The sequence below is a fragment of the Pocillopora verrucosa genome, chromosome 7, assembly GCF_036669915.1.
Source record: "Pocillopora verrucosa isolate sample1 chromosome 7, ASM3666991v2, whole genome shotgun sequence".
NCBI lineage: Eukaryota > Metazoa > Cnidaria > Anthozoa > Scleractinia > Pocilloporidae > Pocillopora > Pocillopora verrucosa.
The window spans coordinates 13,868,300-13,890,587 of NC_089318.1; the positions used below are offsets into that span (position 1 = coordinate 13,868,300).

At 37.8% G+C, this 22,288-nt stretch overlaps 1 protein-coding gene across 1 annotated transcript; it reads right to left on the reverse strand.

The window, feature by feature from the left end:
* Positions 1 to 881: 881 nt before the first annotated feature.
* On the reverse strand, positions 882 to 8,457 carry LOC131793552 (fibrillin-1-like). Its single transcript, XM_066169949.1, has 10 exons — positions 8,299 to 8,457; positions 5,390 to 5,667; positions 4,936 to 5,050; positions 4,166 to 4,288; positions 3,653 to 3,775; positions 3,295 to 3,417; positions 2,936 to 3,058; positions 2,384 to 2,414; positions 1,792 to 1,918; positions 882 to 1,451 (listed from the first exon to the last, which is right to left on the reverse strand). Exons 1-10 carry the CDS (start codon positions 8,372 to 8,374, stop codon positions 930 to 932), a joined length of 1,641 nt encoding a protein of 546 aa, XP_066026046.1. The 5' UTR covers positions 8,375 to 8,457; the 3' UTR covers positions 882 to 929.
* Positions 8,458 to 22,288: the final 13,831 nt, after the last annotated feature.

A 22,288-nucleotide genomic window follows, 5' to 3' on the forward strand; every position in this document is an offset into this window, starting at 1 on the left:
CAGAAAAATAATGTTGTTTATAATTTTCGATACAATCGTCCCTTTGTTTTACCGCGCGTTCACACCAATAGGGCATATAATACTTTCATACTCGCAATGTCCCGGCTATGCAACGCATCTTCTCATAATACACAGATTATTTCTTAAATTTTGGTTCAAGGATGAAAATGTTTTACAAATTTAAACATTTTTACCATTATATTTAACATAGATTTATCATACATTATTATTGTCCTTTTAAAAGTTGTAAAAGTTAATTAATTCAGCCTTCGGGCTGCAATGTGATTTAAATAAACCATCTATCTATCTATCTTAAACATCAACCTGTAAACGATAGAATTAGAGTCTTTTTCAGGTTTTTCACCCTTTCACCAGCGAAAAAGTACATACGTCAAGATGAGTCAGTGCAGCATTCAAAGACGTACCATTTAACTATTCCATGCTCTGACAGCAAGACGCTGTAGCTGCTAGAAAATTCCGAGTTCGATGTTCGATCAATGACGGTGAATCTTCGAATAGGTTTAGTTATTTCTAGTCTAAAACAATGAGATTTTTGGGAGACCAAGAAATGTGGCTTTCGAGGGACCTCACGATGCTGTTTCTGTTGCATAAAAGCCAAGGGGCAATTAATCACAATTCATTCATTGTCAGGTAAGCATTTTTTTTTTAAATATTCCTCAACTTTGATCATTGAAGCTAAGGTCACTTATATTTTAAAAGAAAACGTCTTAAATATGCTTGTATTCTGAAGTCTAAGAAATTGAAGGAAATGAGAATATCTGCATATTCCTTAAGTAGTGTAAATACGTAGTTGCTGTACATTTAGGGCTTTTTGACGACCATTTGCCTAGATTGTTTTTTTTTAGCAACAAGATGCTTCTAAAGTGAAAGAAACGTGGTTTATGGAATTGAGAAAACAAAGTGTAGTTTTATTGCACCAATATGTACCCCATGGCTTTGATACTCTTCTGTTCGTTATCTGAATCATAAACGTCTGCCTCATTTCCGCAAGATTTTGCATCGTTAGGGTGACTTCCTGTACCAAATCCAATCAAAGAGTTGCATGAATGACAGTCGTCCTGCTCATTGCTAACAATACCAATTCTAACTTTAGAACGATCACTTCGACCGCTAATGGCATTGAATCCTTCCTTGTTGCAGTTTTTCTGTAATGAGGCCTGGCTGCCAATCAACTCTTTCCACCCGTCACGACCCAGTAAGGTGTGCCGGTATTGCTCATCAGCGATCAGTGAGTACAGAGAGTCAGCTTCCTGTTTGATGACGATGAACCTGAGCTGTTCGTCGATCTTCATTCCGAGACATATTTTGGAGAAGGAGGTGTTCCAGTAGATGGGTAGCTTTGTTTCCCGTTCGTCAAACCCAGTCTCTCCACCGGGGAGGTTGTATTCATCGTAATTGCTCCAATACTGCGAGTCATAATGGAAGGTGGTCTGAAATATAGTAGCATTTTAGTTTTGTGTTTTCTCCGAATTGATGGATAGTTACTTTCTACGTCTTGTTGTGTATCTGCATATAACTAGCTGTTACATGATACTTGAGTAAAATATGGTATGATATATTTATACATTCTTTCTAGTTTTTTCTTTTTCAAAAGTCATTATAAACATCAAAAGTTTTGAAATTTACGTTGAACAAAATCTGTTCTTCGTGCATTACCGTCTCAATGAAAAACAAAAGGCGTACATATGTGACATGCACGTTTGTATTTCGCAACGTTTTGAAAGAGAACGGGTTTATATACGAAATAAATCGTTAAACAAAAGTATTCACCTTTGTGCCGTCAATCTTCATAACTGGCGTCCATCCTCCATCTCCGCACCCAAAATTTCCCATGTGGCAAAAAACGGACAACGGTTGGGAGTCAACAAGAAAGGTAACCACACTACTCACACTGGATCTTTTGAATCAAAATAAAACAACGAAAACTACTAATGAAATAGACAATGATGGCGAAATAAAACTAGAACTTATCAAATAATTATCATAACTATGATGAAAATGGCAAGGATGCTGAGTGATAATGATAATTATCCAACAAATAAGCAAATGAAAAGTTTATCCCTCAGTAAAATACGTCAATAACTCCGTAATATTAAGAGCAGCCGTCATTGCAACAATGCTCAGTTATTTGTCCTTGAAGAAAACAGGTGTCCGAGGGAAAAGGATATTTTTCACTTCTTCTTTGAGGACAGTAATAAACTCCACCAAAATGAGTCAAGGTTTAAAGGAAGGCTTTCTTTGCATATAGAATACGGTTTAAAAATTTTTGTAAGCTCGGTGACGTGTTGGGATTAAACTAACTGTGGGCAAGCGAACTATTTGATGTCCTATGAAAATAATATCGAATATCAGTTCTACTTACATTTCATGAATTTCTTTACACGAGGTAGCTTCTGAAAAAAATTAGATTAGAGGGAATTTTAAATTTGTTTTAGCTATATTTTAATCCATCATTGGGGAACAATACCGACTGCAGTCTGGCTGATTGATCGAAGAATTTTATCATGTTCCAAGCTCTGCTTTTTAGCTGAAAACAGTTCTCAATTTTCTTTCACTTTGTTTGGCAGCATGTATGTTTTCTTCGAATACATCATTGATAAAAACTGGCGTCGGGGGAGCATCGATTGTTGTTATCTATAAAGCCCATAAACAGAGGGGCTAAGAAATTAAGTAGAATTTGAACTCGAAATAATAACCGTAATAACTGCTCCGGATATTATGTTTTCATATCAACTGTACACGCTATTGTATATTGATTAAAGCTATAGTAAGATTGTTGCTTTGTAACACCTATTAATTTTGAACCAGTGTATACGGGATGCAATAGAAGAGCAGTGCTATCGTTAATGTACCAAAATTCCTATTTGACTTTTCCTTAGCCGACTTTCCTCTATATTTCGACCCCAACGTTTACCTTTACATTTTCGTCCATTTCCAATGAGTCCATGTTTACATGTACAGCTGTATGACCCTTTGGTGTTATTGCAAAATGCGTGATGACTGCAGGTGTGTAACGTGCCAAGACACTCGTTGATATCTCCAAAATAAAAAGATAAAAATAGTTTAAAAAATAGCAGCAGATATCATTGCAAGATATTTAGTGGTTTATACTGTACTGTTTGGTTTTTTAGTCAGAAGAAATAGTTTTTAGGTTTCCCATTTTTATGTCCGTGGCTGTAGCGATAATGTACTGGCATTTCACACTTTTTGTTAGAAAGTTCGAAATTAGAAAATCCGCCTCCTTTGCTTAATATTCCCAAAATAGACGCTCACCCTTGCATTTTCCTCCACTCCCAGTGAATCCAGGTTTACATGTACAGTTGTAAGACCCTTTGGTGTTGTTGCAATAGGCATCAGGGCTGCATGAGTGTGACCCTTCGACACACTCATCGATGTCTATAGATATAAAGCCGAAAAACAGTTGACGAAAACATATAAAAGATTTAAAAGGTCAGCAACGTTACTTGATAAAAAAATCTAGAAGCACCAAAAACTGCAAAAAAAACAATAAATGGGAAGGCCTCCTTTACACACTGTTCTTAATATGGTATACGTAGTTTTTGTTTTGGTAGAAAGTTCGAAATTAGAAAATCCGCCTCCTTTGCTCAATATTCTCAAAAGTGACGCTCACCCTCGCAGTCTCTTCCACTCCAAGTGAATCCAGGTTTACATGTACAGTTGTAAGACCCTTTGGTGTTGTTGCAATAGGCATCAGGGCTGCATGAGTGTGACCTTCCGACACACTCATCGATGTCTATAGATATAAAGCCGAAAAAAAGTTGACGAAAACATATAAAAGATTTAAAAGGTCAGCAACATTACTTGATATTTGTATTTGATTTGGACAGCATTAATATTTGTTGTTGAGAACATCAAATACGTTTCTGTAGCCATACAAAGGATGAATGAACCTAAGAAACAATTATGAGTACATTGATTCCAATTGATGCAAAAACACTTTGGTGATCAAGAATAAAATTTTTCAATGTGCTCTCGTCCATATATATCTCCTCCGGCGTTCAGTTTCACTATACATTTTCTTACTAGGAGGATCGAGATGTAAGTTACCATCCCCTTGTGGATAATTTGCAAATGTAAGCTTTATTTTTTTCACCACATAGTTGTTAATAGATCTAACAACTACCTTTACATTCTCGTCCATTTCCCGTGAATCCATGTTTGCATGTGCAATTGTATGAACCTTTGGTATTGTTGCAAAACGCACCAGAGCTGCATTTGAGTAGCCCGCGAGCACATTCGTTGATGTCTGAACAAAAAATACACACAAATAAATAAAAACAAAATAATCGTATCCAAAAAAAAACAAAACAAAACAAAACAAATAGAAGCACCAACAACTGTAAAAACAACGATAATTGGGTAGGCCTCCTTCACATCCTGTTCCTAACAAGGTAAACGTACTTTTTGTTTTCTCATGACCACTTCACATTATTTTTGCTTTATGCAGACTGAAAAAAATGTATTCAAAATGAATCGATCGACCTTGTAAGTCACAAGCCGTACTGATGAGCCGCGAAGAAGTCATATATTCCCTCTTTTTCAATCCGGAAAGTTCTACTTTTGCTTGTGGTTCATGTACTTTACTATTGTTTCTTTCCACTTTCAGTGCAGCTCTGAAGAAGACATATGAAGACGAATAAGGAGAAAGGAGAAGACGAAATGAAATGACAAAAAAAAACAAAAATTCGTCATTGAGCTGTGTTGGTGAAGAAACTGCGACAAAAGCCTCTTGTCCTTTGGTTCTTACTGACTAGTAAGAGAGCTTTAAGTTACACGAGGACAGCAGAAGCTCTTTTATTCTTCATGACCCAATTACCAAGCAACGCGGTAAAGTTTTTCCGTGTTGTTAAAGTGCTGAAGGCCTCAAGATATCAACATTGAAGTTGTGGTTACCTCTTTCGCAAATCGGACCTTCAAATCCAGCGGTACAAAGACACCGATAACCTTTCTTAGTAAATCCGCTCTGACAAGTAGCATTGTTCTTACAAGGATTTTGTACACAATTGCTCTGACGGAAAAAAAAAACAAACTGTTGTCATTGTCATTATCATTATCATCATTATAATCATTTTCAACATCCAATAACAAACTGCACCGCTACCATCATCAACATCGCCATCGTTATCCTTGTCATCATAGTTGTCCTTCCATCTCTATTTCTCCAATAACTTTGAAATGCTTTGTCCTCGAAGAAGTTTATGTGAAGAGCACAGACACAATATAACCACTAATGTCTTGAAAGAGGAAAACAACTCAAGTTCGTAGTTAAGGTGAACATGAGACTAAGAGTTTTGAAAAGAAAAACAAAATAAGCAAATGTGAATCTTGAATTGAAACTTATATTTACCTCAGCTGCGTGATAAGAATACATCTCTTCTTCTATCAACTCTCCTTCGTGTCCTTCATGAGTAGCATTATTCAGTTCACATTTATAGTTTCCATTTCCATCTCCCCGTGTATAAAGATTAATGCTGACGCAGTCGGGCTCCATATAACACAAGTTTTCACAGAACCTGGAAACTGTTATTTCCACGGTGCGAATTGTGTGGTTTACAAGGCGTTTCCCTTCAAATGCTTTCTCAGGCCCAAACTCCAAATTGCGACACTGGTCTGCGATGCAGACTTCTTTGAAATGGAAATAATAAATACATTAAACGTAAAATTATTGCTTTTGATGATATGTAAAGAATTATGGAAAATGCGGTAAGTGACATTTCATTTTCAATTGTATTAGACTTGATTTTTTTTCTTCATCTATTTTATTTCTATCTTGTAGAAAGTGTTTCAAAGGAAAAAAGATATACAAACCCTCGACAGTGTCTCGGGTTTGCATAACTTTCTCCCAAGTCTCCCAAATTTTAACATTTCTTCATTAAATATACGTGGATAAAGCTAATTCTCTGACCTAATGAAGAATTCTTCAAATTTGAATATAAAGTTTCCCAAAATGTAACGATAACTCAAACCAAAGGTAAACATGAATTGGATATGAGTCATACTGAAATGAACCTTGTGACCTCACAGTCTTAGGTATCATAAAGCAGAGCTCCAATAAAAGAAGGGAGACAGAAACAGAGTACATGATACGGAGCACGATTAGAAAAGTTCTGGCCATTTAAACGTTTGCCTGAAACAGTAGAAATTAGGCTGTCGCCGGTTAAACCATTGGCTGTCAAATTGTTTCGTATGTCAACTGTTCTGTGTTACGTTATACTCGTACAAATGTTTGTTTAGAATGCTGCTCAGTTCAGCAATAATTAGCCTGTCAATTGCCATAAAAAAAGTGTCACCTTATTCTGCGAAGTGACATGCTATCATAAAAAAAGCTGATAAATAACAGTTGTAATTATGCAGCCGTGTTACAAGATAGCCAATTCACTTCCACGAAACTTTTCATATCTAAACTGTCCTAGGTAAAAGGTAAATGGAATTTCCTTAATGATACGCACGCTGATATTCAAACCGTTTGTGCTGAATTAAGATAAATTGGACATGAAAGAATTGTTTTAAACGAGGTGGTCTCCAAAAAAAATTTACGAAGCTACAGGTCACCGGACTTTCCTACAATTTTGCATTCAAAACAAAATCGAACAGACGTTTAGACCGGAAAAGCTCGCAAAATTTCCGTATCATAATATTATTGACTAAATTGGTTCTTCGTTGAAAATCCGCGCGTTAAAGAAATGCAGATATGTAAAGCTAGTTCGTGGAAATGAAGAATTTATTTGATGACTTACTAATTTTTCAATTCTACACATGCACAACAGCTGGCATTTTCAATCTTTGTTAAATTATCATACAAACATTGTTTACTTTGTTACTGGTAAGAACTTCCTGTGTGTCAATATATTCATTCTCCATAATTTTCAGCTATTGCTTAAGAGAAGCCTTGACTGCGCTCTGTTCTATTATTAAGCACTCATGAAGCGGCTAGAGCATGGAAAAAGTGTAAGGAGAAACACTTGACTACGTCTCGTGTTTCTTCCTACTTTAAAACAGAACAGAGTACAGTCAAGGCTTCTCTATTTATTTTATGGTAAAGAATCTGTTAAATTCCCCACGCATTACAATCAGTCAAAACAAAGTTTATGTCAAAAGCGAACAACAGTGTCGTCAGCATGCTCTCTACTCTCATTAAGCACGCTACAATAAGCCAGTCAGAATCCTTTGGTTAGCCGCAAATTAATGCAGCCGTTGGGCGTAGAACTGACAGATGTTTACCGTCAGTCGTAAACAAAGTTAACTGTAAAAGTTCAGTGTTTTAGACTTGGCGGAAAGAAATTAAATGGTAGCCTTAATAAAGCCAAAATTTTTACCGTTATAAAAGCCATCACCCCATTGAGACCTACTAGTAAACAAAGTTATACGTTGTTGCGGAAATGAAAAAAAATCTTATAATATTAAAATTATAGTTATAATATGAAGATCAAACGGAAATTGGAAAACATTATCGATGATTTACGTGAGGAGCTGTGGTGGTCATCCGTTAAGAGTGGGAACTCCAGGCATATAAGACTGGAGTCAATTTCCAGTTCTAACTCTTACATGTACAGCATCTCCACCCACCTGTGCGTCGAACTATTTGATATGCTGCTGAACGTGTTTTGGCCGGCTTGTTATAAATGTAAACAATAATATCTTAAACGACTTTGAATACATAAAAATCATTTTTGTATAGTTACCGCAAAGGGAAGCTATTCCTCGTGTTACCACATGCGCCTATTTTAGTAAATTAAATATAGAACCAGGCACAAATTTAACTAGCTTCTTCACTATCTTTTGATGCAATCGAGACCAACTTGATTTGCTCAACTATATTGGACGTTCAACGTCTATGCTACTGCACGAAAAATATTGATGCAATTTCGAGGAAAACAGCTCTGAACAAGCGGCTGCTTTAATTTTGGCATGGACCTACCCGCTCTGTTTGTTAACCAGCATCGCTATGTTCGAAGGTAAACAAGAAATTGAATGCTTTTAAAGACCGTTTAGGTATTTGCATATTGAGAGGCGATTTTTTTTCAGCTTTTGCGGGCTGCCTATTTCAATCAGTAAACATGGTATTCTAAGTAGCTTTTAATCTGAGGCATATGGCATACGGCATATGGAAAAACTTTGGGCGTGCTTTTGGTTTTCGTTTCTACTTGTAGAAAGGCCCGCCTCATCTAGAACGGAAGGGATCCAGAAGTATTATGGAAACAAGGAAAAAATCTAAGAAAAACTTGAATAAAACAAAGGATGTGATAAAACATTTACCTGGAGAACATGTAGCTGCTGTGAAAATAGAAGGCAAGAGAACGGAAATGAGAAAGCGCTTGAAATCAGCAGACATGATGGATAGTGTGAAGTTTAGCTTTGCTTGCGCTTTAAGTTTCCCATTTAAGTCGCTCTCAAGTTGTATGTGCTGCAGCAACTCGAATCTGTTTTCACTTAACAAAAAGACTTTGCGCAATTTGGTGGTACAATAGACTAACATCTACCAACTGTCTGAGAGAACTCGGGTTTCATTGGCTCTAAATTAGGTTCTGGCCAATTGTAGCGGCCCGTTAAAGAGATGGTTTCTTCGTTTTCGTTAACTTAATCATGAAGGGGCTGAAAAAAAAAAACAGAACAGAACCTTGGCGATGTGTTTTTCTAATTAAATTGCAGAGGCTTTCTCCCTCGAAAAATTTGAAAATTCAAATGCGTTCTAATGATTTCCATCTGATATTCATTATGGTGGGTAGATGAAATTGATGCATGGTGCAACAACGTCCTAATTTGATGATGTTACAAATCCGCGTTTTATTCGACAAAAGTACTCTCAAACGCTTTTTAACGCTTGGCAAGGAGCTGTGAGGTAAATTAAAAGATAACATTTTCCTAAGGCTTAAATTTACCGCTCAGATACTTGAAAAGAATATTTAATTATAGGAAAATCCCTTAACTCATCTTGAAAAGAATGTTTAATTACAGGAAAAATCCCTTAACTAATTATCTTTATCTTTTCATGAATTCAGTTTTCATTCGCTTTCTGACTCATCAACCTGTATTGGTTCAAGTCCAACGTTGGTATGTAATTGCGGTATACACTCTTTCCCCGAGTAAGCACCCGGCGCTTATTTAAAATTCATTTATATATTGGCAATATAAGCAGGTGTTTTTTGCATCCCTACTAATTTGTTTGAGAAATTGTAGCAGCTTGTTAAAGGGAAGGTTTCTTCTTCCTCGTTAACTTTATGATAAAGGGACTGAAAAAGAACACAGAATAAAACCTTGGCGATATGGGTTTCTAATTAAATAGCAGAGGCTTCCTCCCAATAGTTTGGGTCAAATATTTTCATTTATATTTGCATGCTTGTATTTCTTGTAACTCAATAACTCAAAATCTGTTTTCACTCAACAACAAAACGTTGCGCAATTTGGTTGTGGTACAATGGACTTTCAGCTTCGAACTGTCTGAGAGAACTCGGGATTCATTGGCTCTAAATTAGAGATAGTTTCTTCTTTTTTGTTAACTTAATCATAAAGCGACTAAAATGAAAACAGAATGAAACCTTGGCGATATAGGTTTCGAATTAAATTGTAGAGGCTTTCTCCCTTGTAAAAATTTGAAAATTCAAATGCGTTCTAATGACTGCCATCTGATATTCATTATGGTGGGTAGATGAAACTGTTGTATGGTGCGTGATGTGCTAACTTGATGATGGTACAAATCCGCGTTTTAGTCGACTAAAGTACTCTCAAACGCTTTTTAACGCTTGGCAAGGAGCTGTGAGGTAAATTAAAAGATAAAATTTTCCTAAGGCTTAAATTTGCCGTTCAGATACTTGAAAAGAATATTTAATTATAGTAAAATCCCTTAACTCGTCATCTTCATCTTTTCATGAATTCAGTTTTCAATGTACTTTCTTACTTATCAACCTGTATTGGTGCAATTCCAACGTTGGAACGTAATTGCGGTATACACCATTTCCTCAAATAAGTGCCCGTGCGTTATTTAAAATTTATTAATATACTGGCAATGCAAGCAGGTTTCTCTTTGCATAATTTGAGCGTGGGTGGTTATTAAAGGAAATAAAGTATTTTTTTCGCTAACAACCATGCTTGTCTCCAAAGATTAGGACAGAAAAATAGTTGTAGGGTAAGCAGCCATTAAGAACACACTACAGATCTGATATCATTCTAGCTTTTACCCTAAATCTTTGATGTCTTGACAGTGTGAAGAATACCCTTTTCTTCCTTATAGTCTCTCGTCACACAAAAAAACAAACAAACAAAAAACAAACAAACAAATAAAACAAAAAAAAAGAGGAAGACGCAGATATGCCTTAACTAACAACAATATCTAAACAGCGCATTTTAACAATTTTATTGTTCGAACGAGTGTCTTCTCTGTCAGCTGTATATTTGAACATATCAAATTTGCAACTTTTGCCAATTTTAACACCTTATCCTTATCAGAAATAAGCTTGGTAATTAAAGTCTCTCTCGGGAGTAGTTGTCTGTATTTTTTTGAGAGGAAAAAAAAAGCCAACGATGAAACAAAAAGAAAATAATCAAAAAGAAAAGAAAGAAAAGGAATCAATTCGTCCACGGTGGTCGTGATCTAAGAAAGACCTCTACGCGATGTGAATCGAAAGCGCACGTTAAAGAAGTTTACATTCATTACTGAACAGCGCGGGACCCTTCTGGCTATGCTATAGGTTACGAACTCCATGTTAAAATGCATTTTTCTATGGGAGTTTTGTCTCATATACACAGCGTTTGGATCACAAGGTAAGTTTTAGTATAACTCTTCGTAGGTTCCACGAATCACTATTGATAAGTCGACACTTTATTTTGAGTCGTTACTAACCCATAAAGATAACATTGTCATAATTTGAAATTTGTTACATGTTTGAAAAGTTCGTTCGGATCTCAATCCGGAATCATCAGCGAGTTGTCGAATTAATTTGGCTCCTTTTTTATCGCTGTTGTCTTGTTTTCTTTGGTTTTCTTCCGATGAAATTTATTTAAAATGATATTCACTGGTATGAAAAGCAACGATGTAAATCCACGTTGACATCGTCTTCTGATGGATAGTCGCGTTTGGCATTTTCACGGCCAATGAAAGGCCGTAGCAGTATATCAAAGGGACCGCAAAACAGAATAAGTAAGTCTCTTGAGAAAACGAGAGAGACCTTGAATTGACCAAGTTTTTTGATGTTTTTTCACAATTGCTTCAAGTTTTGAATAATTGGTGTCTGAACGCCAAGATGTCTGACTATAGGCTGTGTATTTTAGAAACAAGGCGAAAAAAGGAAGTGGCAGAAAATTAACGCTTAAGTCGAATAAAAAATGAAGGAACGCTCTGATATGCAAAAATTTTTAGTAAATCTATCGTCCTCAATGTAGAGCCTTTCACAGAATACTAGGTGAAAATTAAGGGGATAATTTTTCTTTCAGAATTAGTTCATCTCTAGAGAAAAAAAAAATCAGTATAGGTCTTGGTTTCAGATAAAAATGGACTAAAATTCTAGTATTATTACAAGTACTTCAAGTACATAATTACTTGAATAATGGCGTCTAAACGCCAGTATGCCTGACCCTACGCTGTTTATCTTTAGAATTAAGGCTGAGAAAATGAAGTGATGAAAAACCTACGCCTTGTTATAATTAGAAGTGATATATGTCCGCTTTGATGATAAACTTCCCTGTAAATTTATCGCCTCTAATGTGGAGTCTTTTACAAATTATTTGGTGAAAATTAAGGAGAGTGAATGTTCGAAACAAGCAGTTTTTAGCACCAAACTTTGCTATGTTAGATGGTAATTAAAAAAAAATTTCATCCACCCAGGTGTTTTGCAGATGTTTCAGCCGCAAGTTTTGAGTTTCTCAACCCCTTTTTACAAGTAATAACAATAAGTTTGGATTCCTTTTATTATACATATATCTTATCAGAAATTTTTGTGCGTAGTATCGGTTTATGTTTTTACAAGGTGTGCCGTATTTTGAAGAGCCCTATGGGCACTTCAGTTTCCATGTCGTTGTCATGTCAAATTTTTACACAGGTTCATTCCTTGCAGTTTACTGTCGACTTAGTTGATATAAATATATATATATATATATATATATATATATGTATATATTTTTTTTTTTTTGGCTTAATAGAACATTAAGAGATCTTTTTTGTAATACCGATTGCAGCATTTTCGTTTACGTGTTCCCTTTGTAAAGTTTTAATGATTCAATAAAATTAACGTCTAATTCAAGGTTTGAATTTAATATAGGGCCACACCCAAATACTCGACCTCGTGTGGTAACATATGAGATGTTTACTGAGAGCCTAAGGGGACATTTTGAAACAATGAGGCAAAGCTATTGGCAAGCTCATCATTTCGATCCAGAGAATTCACCTCATTTTGAGCCCGTGAATCTTCTCAGATTCTCCTTCAAGACATCTCATTGTAATAAGATTGTCGTAGGTAAATTAGAAACGAGGGCAAAAAGTATTCGCAGATTTTAATGCTCTTCGATACTGTACTGTTTTGAGTCATATTATGCTTAATATACGATTGTGTCTGGTTTTAATGAATATTTTCACAGCGCTGTGAAAAATTTTTCACCAAATTGTGCATCTGTATGTAATTTTCACTTAGCATTTTTTTTTTAATAGAAGTCCTATTTTAAAGTCTTTCTTGCCTGTTAACATGGACGTGACGGACCCTAGGTAGGAGAAGTAACCGACCAATTCGGAGAAACCCGGTCGTCCAGGTAAGCTCTTACTTTATCTTGATCATGTTTACATAGTAGATGAGGTAGTCTGCCTAGGCAAGCTGCCCGGTCTGCCAGTTGCAGGTCCGCTAGGTACGGTAACCCTTTCAGCTGGGGTCGTAATTTGCCATGTAAACCGCTCAAGGTGGGATAACCCGCCAAGCTGGGGTCGCGTCAATATTACATTTGCAAACGCTCCAACAACCTCTAGAAACTTCACCCCGGGATCCTGCGGTGGTAAGTTTATATGTAAATGCGGGCTATTTTCGACCACAGCTAATTGTGTTACCTTAACTACCTGCAGTAGCCAATCTCCATGTAAACATGTCTTAATTCATTCAAATTAAGGAGGATCCATGCAAACTTTGAGCATGAGTAGTCGGCTCTCAAGGTTTTTTAAGTCTATCATAAACAACTTTTTGACCTCCAAAGGCTCTAAGCAAGAACGGTCCTTTGAAATTCGCAGAAGAAGTACTATTTTACCGTTAATCGCTAATTGTCATAGTGAGCGATTAGGAAGGATTCTGAGAGTATAATGATTAAAAAAAAAACGAAAAGCTGAACTGATTGAACTAACAACTTGTATCGTGATAAATATCATTTGACCTACAGATTAAAATAAATAAAGAGAAATGAAACTCACAGGAGGACAGCAAATATTAAGCAATTGTATAAAAAACACTTAAAAGAATTTCAAGTCGGGAAACGCGCCCGTGTCTCCCTATGCTAGTTGAGCGCTACATCCAACTGAGAGTCGATGCCGAACCCGTGCTTCCCACATACCATCGATATCATTGATCTACGAGCGAGTTTCCGACAATTTTTTTCCCATGGTACTTTTCTATTTCAAGAAACTCATATTATTTATTTACGGAATATTCACAGATGCTAATGACCTAACATGAAAAAAAAAGCAGACCTCTTGCCACCTAAACGAAATGAGAAAATCATTGCCACCGGAGCCCAATTTTAATTTTTAGTGTAAGGAAGCAACTGAGTAACTAACGTTCAATATGATTATAGGAAGGTCTCAATGGAGTTAAAGTCTAAATGTTAACTGTCGGATAAAATCGGAAAAAAAAACTCAATCGTCAACCATTCGAGCTACCATCAACTGTGCGACCTTCTTTTCAGAAAATGCTGGCCATCTCTATGGGAGTTCATCCCTCTTGAACCCCAGTTTTAACTAGAATCACATAGCAAAAGGTGAACTCGCGGTCTGATTGGCTATCGAAGAGAAGGCATTTAGCGTAGAATTGCACTTGTGCATAAAGGAATATAATATTGCTGACGTGGGTCGCGAGCAAAAAATTGTTGCTATCTTGAAAACAAAATGCAACTCATGTAACGAAAAATATCACCTTGGAAATGAACAAATTTACAGAAAATGAATGTCTGCCAAATTTTGAATTGAAATTTAAGTCGTTGGAAATTTGAGGAAACCCCTCCTACTCAAAAGTACGAGAGGACGCATTGTAGAAAAAAACAGAATGGCAAAAACGAGGGAAGAAAGCCAAACCACAGTTCTTGCCGAAAAAAAGTCAAGTATCCATTCTGGAAAACCAAACCATTGTAACCTATACAGGTGACGAACTGGTCTCTTTTAAGGACAATATGGTTTCAAGAAACACTAAAAAAACGTACGAGTACATCCGTGCGCCGTTTGCAGTATTGGTTCGAGGAAAAACACGGCAAACAAATTAATCTCGATGTAATTTCAAAGCAAGAAGCACTTCAGCTTCTCAAGCACTTATTTCTAGAAATAAGGCAGACGGCAAAAGAAAACAAAGGCAAAGAATGGGAAACAGCAACATTACAAACTTGTCGCAATGGTTTATGAAGGTACTTCTGGAGCGTCCATGTCCACCGGCAGTAGACAACCTCGACCTCGAAAAATCTTCAGCCATTCAGTTCGAAGAAGTTTCAACGATGCTATCCGTGAAGAAACAAAGAGGTCTTGGCAACAAGCCAAATGCTGCTCAACCAGTTGAAACAGAAGGTCTTGAAAAGATGTGGTCGTTAGGTGCAATCGGCCTTCAAAATCCTCGCTCTCTTCTCCGTCTGGTATTGTGGAACAACGTTACGCACTTAGGCATGAAAGGATTTCAAGAACAACCTGACTATCATCTAAGTGATTTCACCGTGACAGAGCAGTATATCAAGCATAAAGAGCGACAAACCAAGAACCGCCATGGAGACGAACCGACCAGGACAAAACGGGTGAGAAAGTATAACAAGAAGATTTGGAAGACGGATGGTGAAGAGCGAGATCCGCAAAGAGCATTTATCGAGTACGTTGGCCATCGTCCGAAGGGTGATAACGTCCCTGGAAACTTCTACCCAAGTCCAGTTGATCGCCCAAAAGCCAAGATGATTCCAATTGGTAGAAATAATTGTGGCTAAGTGAACCATGGTTACAATAGGTAGAATATTACGTTACAGTCAGTTTATGATGGTATAGTCTGGATATGTAATATCATTGTATTTAGAAACGCCTAGATTGGAATAGGCCATTCTACAGTTGTGTACTCAGTTACTAAGCCTTTGATTTGAAGTGAGGGTGGAAGTGACCTTGTTGTGATCAAGACCAGTATTTAGCTATGATGAGTTACATTTGAAAAGCAGGAAGGTTTTTATCATAACAAGGTGAACCTTAGCCTAACCCACGTTCAAAGGTTTGGCAACCAAGCACACAACTATGAAATGGACTATTGTGAATTTTGCATATGTGCGTTCCTCGCTGGCTTCTGCCTACGTTGAGTTTACAATTATTTCACCTAAAGTCACAGAGTAGAGTTAAGTTCAAAGTTCTTTTTGCTTTGAGACTTTCGTTATGATTACCAACGTTCACATCTTGTTAGAGCCTGTACTAGAGCATATTCGCGACTCAATAAGTTGTGATACACGAATCCAGCCACCTACATTGATCAAATATTTTATAGATCAAGTCGTATCCACTTACCAATGTCTGTGCGGAGGAGATATTTATTTATGGATCTTTATTTAGCAGTCCTAAAAAGCGATCGATTTCATCCTGAGTCTCTCATCTCGAGGCCATAAGTAGGACACACATATAACTAAATATTTTTATCAATAAATAGTTACAAATTTCGATTCACTTAGAAACCAACATTTTTTTTCCTTGATGTCGAATTTCCTAAGCCATCGAGTATTGAAACTACTGAAATAAAGCATGGATTCATCTTGAACTTCACTCTCCATTCATTAGGCCTTGTAGGGAAAATACAAATGAGATATCTTTTAGTAGTTATAATTTTTAAATATTTTTTTGCGATAAAAAAATATAATTTATAACATATATAGTATATAATATACTGTATATAGTATATAATATACTGTATATAGTATATAATATACTGTATATAGTATATAATATACTGTATATAGTATATAATATACTGTATATAGTATATAATATACTGTATATAGTATATAATATACTGTATATAGTATATAATATACTGTCAAAGGATTGACAGTATATTAGTTTATATACTTTTCGTTTAAAGCGGAACTAACTTGTTTGTTTGCTAGATATCAAAATTTAAACTCATTGGATTTATTATATTTTTCATTTCATTATCTGATCATGTAATAAAGGGCGTGACCTGAACTGTATATTGTATTTCTTACTTTCTTAACAGATGAGTGTAACTACAAAATTTGAGAAGATTCCGCTTGTTTATTTTTGTGGCTTTGTACCATTTGATAGCTTTACTATATTATTGTATATCATAGAGTGATTGAGGATTACCGACCAAATGTTGTGGAATTTGTCATTGACTGGTTTTAGTGATTGGGTGATCGCAGACTTTCTGCTACATCCAGTGCTTGAGTGGTCGTAGAATTTCTGCGACAACTTCTGACTAAGTGGTTGTACATTACCGCTGCATCTTGTCATGTTTGACTCCTAACACTGCATGAGAGATTATTCAGCGTTAATTGATTTTTGGTTGATTTTTTGCGGTAGGTGACAGGTAATTGAACAATAGGATCATATCATTTATTTAAAAGGAGAGAGACCAGAGCGAGAGACGAGCGCGGTGAGAGAGAGAAGGAGATCAAGTTGATTTTATAAATAAAACGTGAAGTTTCGGAACATAGCAAATTCTTTAGTCTCATTTCCGACACAGTGGCACCTCCGACGGAACTCGCGAAGCATGGAGGAGCTAACCAAAGAAGCAGAGGCTAAATTGCAAATGTTGCTGTACACTAATGGAAAAACACTTGGCATTGTGGAAAAGGGAAACCAAGGGGCGGTCGCGCGACATCTCGACAACCTACAAGCATTAGTAAAAGAAGTCGACGGGCTTAAACAAAGGGTTGAACAGACCATGTTCGAGGCCGGAAAAAGTGCAGAAGACGTTGGAAGTTGGAGCAGTAGCATTGTAGAACCGATCGCCGAAGCTGACGAAGAAGTTTCGCGACTGGAAAAATGGCTCGTGGAGACGAATGAAGAGATCGAATATCGAAAGCAAAAGGACGAAGAAAAGAGGAAAGCCCGTGCTCGCGAAGTGGAGTTCAAATTCGAAAGAGAGCAAATGGAGATGAAGCAAGAATTCGAACGCCAACTGGAAGAGACCAAGGAAAAATTGTAACGTTTTCAGAAGGCTAATCAGAGTGAACACAGGACAACAAAGCTACCGAAACTACAGATCACAAAGTTTAATGGGGCGTATGAAGCATGGCTGCCGTTCTGAAAAAAATTTTAAGCTGAAATTTATAAAGCAAACATTGCATCTGTGACCAAGTTTGCATACCTAACAGAGCTGGTAGATCCAAGGGTTCGAGCGGAGATAGACGGACTGCCTTTCACAAAAGGGGGCTACGAGAGGGCAAAGAATATCCTCATCGGCGAATATGGGAAAACGAGATCGTAAATGCGTACGTCCAGAACCTCGCGAATTTGCCTGTCATTACAGGAACACAACCTGCGCCTATCCACAAGAAGCTCGTGTACAATGTGCAATCTTTGGAGACGCTAGGCAAATTGAAAGACGTGACTGGAAATGCAAAGAGTGTGCTCGACGAACTAAAGGGTGTAAAAGCAGATCTAGTAAGAGGAGAAATAGACTGGCAGGACTGGGACTTCCCACGTTTGATAAAAGCTTTGAAAAGTTGGAAGGAAATCAACCCCATTGTGAGCGGCACAGATAATGCAGGGAAGCACGGTGCTAAATTCCGCGATCGCGAAAAAACATTCCATGCAAACGAAACAACGCCATTGAAGGATGAAGACTTTGAACACTTGAAAACAATTAAATAACTGAAGGATTGAAACTTGTAATTTTGTTCTGACATCAGTAGTCAAAATTAAAAATTTTGCACTATTCTAAGTTGAAATAATGTTAACAGAAACAACTGAGAACTAAAACACTAGCTTTATATTGTGTCAATAGAAAAATAGAAAACTGGTAACATTGTTCTATTAATCACCCCATAAACATTAACATTTGAAATTTGTGGTCTCCCATCACTACAGAAAATTAATGTTGCAAAAAATTGAAAACCTTCTTCCAAAAAAAACATATAGGCAAACTTGACAAAATTAATAAACTGGTGATCTGATCCGTAGAGCAAACGAGTACGCTAAGATCAAAACAGGGGCAAGACGAAGAGTTGGATGCTCGGGAGAACCAGTAGCAGAATATACGGAGTTCGGCTGGACGATTTTGTCACCTGGAACGGGGTTGGATCTTAGCAAAATGTTCTTAACGCAGACCTCCGCAATCGATTACAAATAATTGTGCAAGTTAGACGTCCTGGGGCTAAAGGACAATCCCAGTGGAGAACAGGAAACCGTTCACGAAGAGTTCAAAGAGCAACTAACCAGGAGTTCAAAAGGCTGGTACGAGACGAGCCTGCCCTGGAAAGGGAATCATCCTCCCCTACCGAACAATTACACAGGAAGTTTAAAACGTCTCAAAAATCTTGTACGGAAGTTAGAGATGCAAGGCGAGCTTATCCAGACCCGACTGAGTCAAGGGATCGTAGAACGCGCTGAAGAGGTGGTCAGAACGGAAGAGAGTTCTACATTTCTCATAAAGCGGTCGTGCGCGAGAACGCAGAACCTACAAAGATACGTATTGTTTATGATGCTTCTGCAAGAGCAAATGCAAGTGTCCTCTCACTCAACGAGTGTCTCGAAATCGACCCTCCACTACAGAACCAGCTTTGGAACGTGCTGATACTAAATAGGTTCTATCCCGTGGCAATAGCTGGCGACTTAAACCAAGCATTCTTGCAAGTTCGCGTCCGAAGAGAAGACTGAGATGCCTTACGCTTTCATTAAATAAAGGATCTGGCAAGCAAACAGGTAGAAACCTTGCGATTCACTCGAGTACTCTTTGGTTTGGCACCGTCTCCATTCCTCTTGGCCGCAGTTATCAAAGCACATCTACATCGATACAAAATGGTGAACCCGGAACTAGTGGATGATTTAATCAGTGGCGGGGAGACAATAAAACAAACGTTAGAAATAAAGATGACAGCCACAGCCATCTTAGGTGAGGCGGCTTTCAAGCTGCACAAGTGGATCGGGAGATTCCTCCACAACATAAGAACTACAGAAACAGACAACGTTCTGGATCAAGCGAGCTCAACAACAAGCAAATTCGAGCGAGAAATTTCAAGATCGTTTACAGTTGAATGTGCAAGGAAACCAAGAGGGAATTTTTTAGAGTGCAGAGGAAGAATTCAAGGCCATTACCCCATATTTTTACCAGACCCCTTCCCTTTCACTCGCAAATTAGTTCACCGATCACATGTCGACACACCGCACGGAGGAGTGACCCTTACCATGACCAAAGTGCGAGAGCTATACTGGGTACCGAGTTTAAGGGCACTCGTAGAATAGGTTCTCAAGGCGTGTTCAGGCTGCAAGCGGTTTCAGGCTATGGCACTGGTGCCGGCAACACCGCCTCCTGGACTTCTATCCACTGACCGCACAGAGGGGAGCACCCCATTCGCAGTGCCGAGTTGATTTTGCAGGGCCCATCAAGTACCATATCAGAGCCGAAACAGAAGGAAAGGCCTATCTTGCATTGTGCGCATGCAGTCTTAAACAAGGATTATTCCTGGAAGTACTACCAAACCTGGCGACCAGTGAATTCCTAAGAAGTTTAAAACGGCTCATCGCGCGCCGCGGGCGCCGGAGAAGATATATTCCGACAATGGCAAAACCTTTGTTGGCGCCGAAAAGTGGCTCAAACAAGTTATGCGTGACGAGAAGACACAAAACTACCTACCACATGAGAACATCAAGTGGCAATTCAACCTCAGCCGCGCCGCTTTGTGGGAAGGACAGTTTGAGCGCCTCATCGGACTGGTCAAAACAGCTTTAAAAAAGATTATCGGATGCGGAATGTTGACCTGGACAGAGCTGTGTGAAGTGGTACTGGATGTGGAGATTGCTTTGAATATTCGCCCTTTATGTTACGTCGAAGACGACATACAGTTACCCGTGCTTACCCCTAACTCACTACTATTTCTTCGATCAAACCAGCTACCAGAACTGAAACCACACTATCTAAGAGAATTTGATCCACGCAGAAGAGCTAAATATCTGCGAAGGTGCAAGTAGGCTTTCTGGACGAATATTTACGAGGCTTGAGAGAACGACACCGGATGAAACACAGGGGTCAAACCACGCCCTTGGCCAAATGGAGGTGGTCATCATCGAGAACGAGGAACGCAATCGCAATAAATGGAATTCGATGATTAAATGATTCGTGGAAGACCTGATTTCGGGACGAGACGGAATCGTTCGCGCTGCCAAACTTCGAGCGGGGAAAAGAACACTCGAACAGGCAGTACAACACCTTTACCCACTGGAGCTTTCCTGCGATCGGGAGAATGTACAGACTCCTCTGCAACTCAACCCCGAAACCCCGACATTCAGGCCCAGGAGGGATGCAGCGGTAGCCGCTCCTCATCGCATTCACACATTGATACTGATTAGAGATATTTAGGAACTGATATACTGGACTAACTTTCCATCTCGTTCATTGAATTTCAATTTTTATCGAGTGTGCCATTCTAGTGTTTTTCTTGTGAGAGATTATTCAGCATTAATTGATTTTCGGTTGATTTTTTGCGATAAGTGTCAGATAATTGAACAACAGGATCATATTATATCTTTAAAAATGAGAGAGACCAGAGCATGAGACGGGAGAGGAAAGATCAAGTTGATTTTTTAAATGAAACGTGAAGTTTCGGAACATAGCAGATTCTTTATTCTCATTTCCGACACAGAGTTTTTTACGAAAATGTTAATGATGCAGAGGAAAATATTTTTAATCTTTTTAAATTTTTTCCGCAAAATTTGATTAATTTTGCTAGTTTTCTTAAACATACAAAGGAAAACTATTGATCTATCGAAATATAGGCTATTGTGGAAACACAAAGTAGTTTGAGAAAGAAATAGAGCGTGAGTTAAATTTACATTGAAGATGAATAGTATCAAAAAAAGGAAAAATTGAACTGTTTTTGTAGAAAAAAAATAGATTTTTGAGAGCAATAGTCTGTAAATTACGAGCTTTTTCAAAAACTCGCGGCCACTCAACAACACCGATTTGGCTGAAATTTGGCAGGAAGGGTGATTTCAGCGTCTAACCACGAAATGAGTATTAAAAAGCTGCAAATTATCGATAAAGCCGGCCTAGTCTGCCATACTTGGTCGGCAACACGGCGTATCGAAGGTTTTCATAAGACTTAAACTCGAGTCTTGTCGTAAAGATTTTTTAACATCTCTTGAAATTAATAAAAATCTACCCCTTTTCTTTAAATTTATTGGAAAAATGTGGGAAATGACATACTTTGATGACAAGTTATCTCAACGTTCGAAGGACGTTTTGCGCCGTCTTGAAGAGTGGAAATTTTACCCCAACTTGTTAGCCTGATATCTCCAATGTTACCAGTGCCCCAATCCAGAAATTGCCATTTACTTGGAAGAGTGTAAACAATCGATTTGCCATTAACACTCGGAGGGATTGAGTTTGCTTACCGTTTTGAGAACGAAAAATATATAAAAAAGACTCTTACGAATTCAATCAAGGCCTTGAAGGGATGTTGTTGTTGATGCTTTAAACGCTGTTAAAATTCTAGGAAGTGTGCTCCTACTAAGGGAGTGTGTCCCGCTCTCCTCACAGTATTGTAGATACTGGTTAATAATGCGCTCGTTGACCGACATCCTGATAACATTTGGCGTCTGCACTACTTCCCCGGATAACAATTTCAGAACCTTTTCTCTAAAGGGAAAGTCTTGCACGATGGAGGGGCTAGTGAGAAAACTCAGAAAATTACCTGCCTGATCAGTTTTACAACGAGGAACCGATTTTAGTGCCACGAGCGTCCCACACTCATGATTTAAGCTGTACTTCCTTACCTCGCAAAACGTGTATTTTGTGAGGCCAGGGATGAACGGTCGTATTTCTTCATAAGTGAAAGCATCCACCATTATAGAAATAATTTGTTTTAGGACGGTTTTACC

What these genes read in the sequence shown, in the direction of transcription:
- LOC131793552 (XM_066169949.1), bottom strand. Translation starts at nt 8,374, where the DNA reads ATGTCTGCTGATTTCAAGCGCTTTCTCATTTCCGTTCTCTTGCCTTCT. An exon ending in AGGTCCGATTTGCGAAAGAG is followed by an intron (nt 4,289 to 4,935) that starts GTAACCACAACT and finishes TTTTTTGTTCAG; the next exon opens with ACATCAACGAATGTGCTCGC. An exon ending in AAATGGACGAAAATGTAAAG is followed by an intron (nt 2,415 to 2,935) that starts GTAAACGTTGGG and finishes AATTTTTTTCAG; the next exon opens with AAGCTACCTCGTGTAAAGAA.